The sequence below is a fragment of the Canariomyces notabilis genome (genome assembly GCF_033297395.1).
Source record: "Canariomyces notabilis strain CBS 508.74 unplaced genomic scaffold N656scaffold_57, whole genome shotgun sequence".
In the NCBI taxonomy this organism is placed as follows: Eukaryota; Fungi; Ascomycota; class Sordariomycetes; order Sordariales; family Chaetomiaceae; genus Canariomyces; species Canariomyces notabilis.
The window spans coordinates 5061-13137 of NW_027041879.1; the positions used below are offsets into that span (position 1 = coordinate 5061).

Here is an 8077-nt window from a genome sequence, read left to right on the forward strand (position 1 = left end):
TGACGACCGATTCGCCATCATCAAGGAACGTGTCAGCAGGGGATACCGCAATTGGGAGCTGTCTGCGCCGTGAACCAGATTGGCGAATACCTGACCTGGCTGACGATCGACCACGGCTATGTGCTCGAGGAGCTCGAGGCCGAGTTACCTCACATCACAGCCGATATGGTGCGCGCTTTTCAAAAGGAGCTGCTGGCCCAGATGCACATGGAAATCCTGATCCATGGAAACCTCTACAAGGAGGACGCACTCAAGTTGACGGATATGATTGAATCCACACTGAAACCTCGGGTGCTCCCGCAGCAGCAGTGGAGGGTCCGTCGTGGGCTGCTTCTCCCCCCTGGGTCCAACTACGTCTGGAAGAAGACACTCAAAGATCCTGCCAATGTCAACCACTGCATTCAGTACTATTTGCACGCAGGAGACAGGGGAGATTACAATGTCAGGGCGAAGACGTTGCTCCTGGACCAGATTGTTGACGAGCCGTGCTTCAATCAGCTTCGTACCAAAGAACAACTTGGCTACATTGTCTATTCCGGGGCCTGGACCAGCATCACCCAATACGGTTTCTACTTTGTCATCCAGAGCGAGAAGAAGGCCCCCTATCTCGAGACCCGGATTGAGGAGTTCCTCAAGACCGTAGCCACGACGCTCGAGGAGATGAGCGAGGCTGAGTTTGAAAGCAATAAACGCAGCGTCATTGACAAACGTCTGGAGCGGCTGAAGTATATGGAGCAGGAGTCTAACAGACACTGGAGTCATATCCATACCGAGCACTATACCTTTGACAATGGTAAGTAGACGCTGTACTGCGTACTGGTGAGAGTTTCAAGACGCTAATCAACTTCCCCTTTGTACAGCCCAGCGAGATGCAGCGGCAATCAAGCCGCTCACCAAGGCGGACATGATCGAATATTTCAACCATTACATCCACCCGTGCCCGCCCTCTCGAGCAAAGATAGCCGTTTACCTGGAGGCCCAGGCCAAAAGGCGACATATCGACAGAGCAGATATCGGAACTGGTCAAGACGCTGGAGCTGGGCTCGGCTGCGTCTGCCCAAGCGGCGACCGACCTGCAGGCCCGGCTTAGCGCGGCGGGCCACGATGTCGAGGAAGAGGTGGCGGACCTTAGGGATTACCTGCTACACAAGCTGAATGTAGCAGAGGGTAAGATCGATGCGGCAGCCGAGGCGTGGAGAAAGCTGCATCCAGAGCATGGCCCTGGGAGTGAAGTGGTCAAGGACGCGGAACCGCCCTCGTCAAACGGAACGACGCCCGTCCGCATCGAGGATGTCCGGTCCTACAAGGCTGCTCTCTTGGCGAGCAAGGCTGTCAGCCCTCTGGTATACCTTAGCGAGTTCGAGGACTTGGAACCAAAGCTCTGAACGCCGTTTTCTGAGGGGCTCTCCCTGTTGGTGTGGCATGATGTGGGTATCATGGGAATGCAATGGTGGAAGCAGGTGTGACATCAGGTCACCAAGATAGTACATTATTGGGGTAGCATGCTATAAATCGTCATCTGCACCTGCACAATGTCCCTCCTGTGTGTACGACATGTCTAATCAGCTAATCTACAGCGGGGCACGCCCAGCTCTCTAGTCATCAGAGTTCCACGGTTCTCCAGCCCATCCTCGGCGAACATATCCAGCCCACCCGCGGCGCCGCTGCTGCTCAAGTATTGGTGGTAGTGGTAGCTGAATGCGATATATTTGGCGTAGAGCGCTGAGTAGGCTTGGCTGAGGATGTCGTTGCACTTTTTGGTATCGTTAAGCATTCTTTATCGCCCTTTCTGCATCTGCAACATCCACTTGCTCACCCAGAACAGCACCAGCACAGTTCCTCCAGGCTTCCTTTTGGCGGGCCGCTCGTCGGCACGGCCCCTCCTTGTCTTCAGCTTCGTCCTTTCGTTTAGCTTCGTTCCTCAAGGCTCTTTAGGCGACCGCTTGCGGTTTGCGTCTCCTGTGGCGGTTAGTGCTGAGCCCCATATCGACCGGTCATTTTTGAACCTGTGCATGTGGATCGTAGATGGGCGACACCATTGGCCTTTCCCTGCGGCGCAGTTGGATGCGGGGTTGAAGCCTCCGTCGCACAATTTTACCTCAGGCAGTTCTAGCCTCGCTGAGCGATCTTGGCCTTTATCACGACTCATTCATCGCGCATGAATTGCGACTAGGTCGGGAATCGCTTTATTATGGCTGATGCTGAACCCACGGCGGTAATTGGCCATCAATTACCGAACCCCCTCCAAGTCGCGGCGCACGCTCCAAGCCAGACCATGCCATACCTTCCGGCATCGTATCGCATCAATGGCAAACATGGGCCTGTTCTTGTCGCAGCCAGCACGGCCCACATCAAGGGCGACCTAAGCGTCGAGAAGCTCAACAAAATCCATGGTTGGCTTCAGCTCGCTGGGTTGCCAATACCCCCTCGACCACTCAACTACCAGCGAGCCAGGTCCCGCGAGATTACCGCTTGCGAGGATACCAACCTTCACCTTGTTTGGGCGCCAGGACGCATGTTTTTGAAGCCACTGCCGCAGTATCTTCTTGTTGAACAATTTTGGCAAGATCATCTCGTTGAGGATCGGCAACTCTATGAGCTTGCTTTTGGCTTGCTTCTGTCCTATGTCGCTCTAATTCAATATCCAAGCGATTTCGCCATCGCCCAGGATACGGGCCTGATAGATGACGACCTGGAGTGGGACGAATGGGTGGATATCGCGGCAAAGGTTCTAGCCCAAACGAATCCGGGGATTAATAAGCGTTACACATATGGCGAGCTCAGGCTGTCTCGGCTGAACAAGATATTCTGGGCGCACGGTCACTTGAAAGGCTATCATTTTCCTTACCAAACCTACGGGGAGATGTTCAAGGCAAACATAGCACCTGTTGCGGGAGCTACTGTTTACGTTGCACTGGTCTTGACCGCCATGCAAGTCGGGCTGGCCACACACGCACTTGCCGACAGTGATGTATTCCACAACGCCTCTTACGGATTTGCCGTGTTTTCGATTCTCGCGCCTATTGGCGTGGCGATGCTTGTCCTACTCCTCATATTGGTATATTTCTTCTTCAACTTGATTTACACTGTGCTCTTTCGGCGACGGCAAGACAGGTCTAGGCTTCTGTAGACTAATAGGACAGAATTGGGGGAATGTCTGGGTCGGAGAAACGCGTTTTTTATGCTATCTTGTTTACAGCTTTAGCGCCAAGTTTTTCCTCGCAGGCATAACACAAGCGGTCCCCAAGCTCAAGACCTTCGCGTAGTCAGGCATCGTGCTGTACGCTATCCTCCGAGGAGTAATGGTGGATCCTTAACGAGATTGAACAGCGCACCTACGACTACCGGATTGAATGCACACATAAGTCCTAGGATGGTAAAGATGTTGAAGCCGTATGCGCCTGCTGGATGGTGGTGTTTCCCTGGAGCCGCTGTTGTGACGCTGACCTACATCGCGGTCAGCACCACAGCGAAGTAGTCGCAGCAGCCATCGAGGTGAGGTTGTCGCGGAAGAGGCTGCCGTAGCTGTGCCGACCACAGAGGTAGGGCTCAAAGGGCGGGAGACGGGTGAAGTAGTGGATGATGTTAATGCGGAAGGATGGAGCTCGGTGCGCAGAAAGTGCGGATGGACCGCATCCGGGCCGCGCCCGTGCATTCACAGGAGTTTCTCGGCTAAGGTCTTCCAGTCTGACCACTTCATTAGCGTATCGTCTTCCTTGCGAGCCAAAAGGTGCTTTTCGTTAGTGACGTGGAAGTCGCTCTCTGATAATATGAGATAGGCGTACGTACAGAGGAAGCTAGGGCGACTTTCGGGGATCAGCCGGCACCTATCTGCTAAAAGTCTCCGGCACGTACAGTCGTCGGGACACCGGAGGTTTCTCTGGAAACGGCCGGATCAAGGAAACGAGGGATGGGCTTCACGAGGAGCTTCCCCTCCCTTGTCCAGAGGTGCAGGTCCATCCGGTCGACAACAGTGATCTCCCGGCCTATGGCGGCATGAATGTGCAGCGGCATGGCGGGACGCCTTGCGCCGGCAAACCATAGATGCCTTAGCATATCGCCCAGGCACCTGAGGGAAAGTTCAGCTGGGTTACCGACAACCCGCTTTTCAGCGGCCTCGTAGTAGTGATAGGTAGCTGGTAGGGCATCTGTGGCGCCGTCTTTCTCTACGTCTATAAACACCGTTGTTTCGAGTAGACGGCATGGACGCTTGAACGCTGGTAGGACTGCTCACATACCGGTCAGAGTTGGACATTCAACGGAGCCAGGGGGAAGTGGGCGGGAACGGCAGGAGCTGGTGGCTGGGCCGGAATGGGTCGGCACGTCTGCCTGCGTTTGGGAGCCGGAGGAAAGACAAAGGCCGCTCTGCGCACGCCGTTAGTGAAACCCGCCAGCCAAACTTGGGAGATGGAGTAATCCTAATTGTACCGTCCTCCGTTTCAACTTCTCTGCCGTTTGTCTGTACACAATTGTGAGCGTCTAGGGACACGAATCCCACAGCCCGTTGGCCGTCTGCAGTTTGGTTGGACGTCATGACCGCTTGCTCGGGACGCGCCGCGTCTCTTTGCGAGAGGCATCATTGGTCACGACTGGCGTTTGCTGCTTGGCGCCGCGGATGGAAATGATTGGATGTGGACGCTTTGTGGCGTTTTGGGCGGGGTAGCTGAGCCTGATCATCCATTTCACCGCGCACCGCGGTTTGCCATCGTCCACGAGAAGCATCAATACTCACTCTCCACCTGCCACCATCAGACACCAAGGGCACGACGTGGCCGCTACTGGGAGGGCCCTCGCACTGTTCGCCGAAGCGCAGCATGCGCGACCTGACAACTTGTATGAATCTCGGTCTCGCCCATGCAAGCTCTTATGCCGGTAGCCATGATTTCCGGCAACCTCAGCCAGCGCATCTCTTTAGCCGGATGGACAGCCGCCCTTTGTCTCCCCATCGGTGCGGTTGCGGTTTGGCTCTGGGTCTATCCCGCGTTCACTCGTCCAAACCCCGCACCGTTGTCTCCGGCGGCGCCAACTTCGGATCCAAAACGACCCACGCAAAAAGGCGTCAGCCTCCATCAAGCCAACCCCGACAAGAATAAGACAGATACCCTCGAAGACGCCCTAGAGCCCGAAGAAAGTCCTACTCGAGAAAGAGGTGTTCCTCTTCGTGAAGCCAGTTCTCACCCTGAGCACGACCAACGCCGAAAAGATCAGACAGAACCCGACAATCCGACACAAATCCACCCAAAAAGCAAGGGTGTCAATCTCCGCCAAGTCTACCCTTCTCCCGAGAACAAGATCGCAACTGACGTCGACATTATCGCCATCCATGGCCTCGACACGCAGTCGCCTGACACTTGGATATGGGATCCGAAAGGGATCTCCGTCAACTGGCTGGAAGACCCGCGCATGCTGCCCAAGCGGTTTCCGACCGCCCGCATTTTCACCTGCGACTGGCCTGCTGACCTCTTCGAGCAGCCAGGTTTCGTCCAAAAGATGATCGACGAGTTTGCTCGGCTGCTGCTCGCTGGAATTAAAAGCCGGCCTCCAGCGACGAACGACCAACCCAGACGCGACCGGCCAATTGTCTTCGTCGCGTCATGCCTCGGTGGCATCATCCTGGCAAAGGCGCTTGTGATGGCTAGCCGCGAGTATGAATCCGTGAAGCAAGCGACACGCGGCATCGTCTTCCTTGCCACGCCCTTCCGGGGTACATCGTTCCAACACGTTGCTACGTGGGCTGAGCCCGGTCTGAGGCTCTGGGCTTCGATCCGGGACAAGAACGTCTCTAACCTGCTTGAGCTCGTGAAATCTACTTTCGACCTTGGAGAGCTTGTCCGCAGCTTCACTGCTCTCTGCCAAAAAAGCGAACTTACAGAACATGTATTTATCTTTTACGAGACCGGCAAGTCAAGTCTCCCACGCAAAGTAGCTCCCTGGCTCCCCGCCTCTTTGTCTCAAGAGCAACCGGTACGAATTGCCTTCCATGTGCTTTAACATTGTTATTAGTGGAAGCTAACACTCCCCAGCTGGTTGATAGTGCTTCTGCGACCCTGGACATGGTCTCACATCCATTACCCCTTAATCGGCCCCACGTAACCATGAACAAGTTTTATGGTCCTAACGATCCGGAATACGTTTCTGTTACTAGGGTGATTGACATTCTTCTTTGCGACATTCGTAACGGCCAGCCTATTGAGAAAGCAGACCTCTGGATCCGGAATAACTGCTATTCCCTGGCAGAGCTCAAGATCGAACGACTCTCGGGCGACCTGCTTCCGATGGATCGGTGCTACATTAACCTTGCTATTGTGGAGCAACCCGGCGACAAGACTAGCCGCTCAGACGAAGGTACAGCGCAAAAGGGTTCTCCATTTTCACTCCTCGCTAGACTGAAGGTTGAGACACCGGACAAGACTATCGAGGTCACACTGCCGACTCTATTTAATCCCCGCAAGGCGCGCGACGGCGAGGAGCGACTACCGCGTCGGATCCTGATTCGTGGACGAGCAGGAGTAGGCAAGACCACTCTATGCAAGAAGATTGTCTATGAATTCACGCATGGCGAACAGTGGCAGGAGTGGCGGGACTTATTTGATCGTGTCCTTTGGGTGCCCCTGCGGAATCTGAAGCGGGACGAGCGACGCCGCATCGCTGGATATGACATGCCAGATCTGTTCCGACATGAGTACTTCTCCCACACTCAAGGCGAAGTCCTTGCCGATGCATTATGCCAAACGTTAGAAGACACCAAAAGTGCCAGAACTTTGTTTCTGCTCGACGGCCTCGACGAAGTGTCTCAAAATTTGGGTGACAGCGATATGCTCCGCTTTCTTAAGAAACTCTTGAATCAGCCTAATGTCATCATCACGTCTCGGCCAAACGCAATGCTTCCTTTTGGTCTGGATCCTATCCAACTGGAGTTAGAGACTATCGGATTCTATCCCGACCAAGTGAGGGCCTATGTGGAAAAGGCCTTTACCGATCCAGAAACGGGCGAAACGGATCCAGAAAAGCCAGGCAAGATTCAGTCGTACCTCCAAGAGCACCAGCTAGTCCAAGGACTTGTGCGGATCCCTGTTCAGCTGGATGCGCTCTGTTACACCTGGGGCAGCTTCGGCGATAAGCCTATCCCGCAGACCATGACAGCCATCTACAGAGCCATCGAGGAAAGTCTGTGGAAGAAGGATATCGTGAGGCTGGAGAAGCGGACTGCAGGTCAAATACGCGTTGCTCGCCGGCCCGAGATCAAAAGTTTTGTCAAGGATGAGGTCCATATCCTTGAGCTTCTCGCCTTCACCGGCATGTATAACGATCTCATAGACTTTGAGCCAAGGCATCGCGACGCTATATCCGAACAGCTCAACGCCACTGGGACGAACCTGTGTTTTGACGAGATTCTCGGACACCTTTCTTTTCTACGATCGTCGGATCCCTCCTCAAATGACGTCGATCGAAATTACCACTTCCTACACCTCACCTTTCAAGAGTATTTTGCAGCGCGGTATTTTATACGACACTGGGAAGCTGAACAACAGCTCAACTGTCTGCAACTCAGCGATGGAGATTGTAACAGTATTAAACCGGTTAAACCTGCGACTTTCCTTCAGAAGCACAAGTATGATCCTCGTTACGATATCTTCTGGCGCTTTGTCGCCGGCTTACTTGACGCTGATGGGAAGGCACTCGGCATCTTCCAGACGATTGAGGAGGAGCCACGCGACCTCCTGGGCCCTACACATCAGCGACTGGTCATGCATTGCCTAAGCGAAGTCGAGCAGAAGAAGAAGTCGACTTTCACGGAACTTCGGGCGAAGCTAGAACAACAACTGGAAGAGTGGCTGCTGTTCGAATGCGATTTCACGAAAAGTTCCGGCTTAGCCCAAGAAATGGAGTGTCCAGAGCAGGTTCTGGTCAATGCATTGAAGCAAGCATCTGAAGACGTAAGACTGATTCTTCTGGAATCGCTATCCAGACGAGCAGCAGTGCCATACAGTGTCATAAACGTCGCATCTTCCTGGCTAAGTGACTGTGTCTCTAAACGCTTATGTATTACCATCTTGGGTATCCTAGGACATCAGCA

General features: G+C 54.1%; 4 protein-coding genes across 4 annotated transcripts; 3 read left to right on the forward strand and 1 right to left on the reverse strand.

The window, feature by feature from the left end:
• Positions 1 to 172: 172 nt before the first annotated feature.
• On the forward strand, positions 173 to 1022 carry N656DRAFT_764192 (uncharacterized protein; the record flags this gene model as incomplete). Its single annotated transcript, XM_064813315.1, has 2 exons — positions 173 to 793; positions 861 to 1022. Coding segments are annotated over exons 1-2 (753 nt in total), but the record flags the coding sequence as incomplete, so codon positions are not given.
• Positions 1023 to 2269: 1247 nt separating this feature from the next.
• On the forward strand, positions 2270 to 3076 carry N656DRAFT_684420 (uncharacterized protein; the record flags this gene model as incomplete). The annotated part of the gene is made up of 1 exon (XM_064810606.1): positions 2270 to 3076. A coding segment is annotated over one exon (807 nt), but the record flags the coding sequence as incomplete, so codon positions are not given.
• Positions 3077 to 3458: 382 nt separating this feature from the next.
• N656DRAFT_803045 (uncharacterized protein) lies at positions 3459 to 4014 on the reverse strand (the record flags this gene model as incomplete). Its single annotated transcript, XM_064818320.1, has 3 exons — positions 3459 to 3687; positions 3790 to 3797; positions 3856 to 4014. The coding sequence occupies 3 exons, from the start codon at positions 4012 to 4014 to the stop codon at positions 3459 to 3461; spliced, it is 396 nt and encodes a 131-aa protein (XP_064664572.1).
• A 549-nt stretch (positions 4015 to 4563) lies between these two features.
• N656DRAFT_849775 (uncharacterized protein) lies at positions 4564 to 8023 on the forward strand (the record flags this gene model as incomplete). The annotated part of the gene is made up of 3 exons (XM_064819365.1): positions 4564 to 5964; positions 6024 to 7901; positions 7970 to 8023. The coding sequence occupies exons 1-3, from the start codon at positions 4855 to 4857 to the stop codon at positions 8021 to 8023; spliced, it is 3042 nt and encodes a 1013-aa protein (XP_064664573.1). The 5' UTR covers positions 4564 to 4854.
• Between the last annotated feature and the right edge of the window lie 54 nt (positions 8024 to 8077).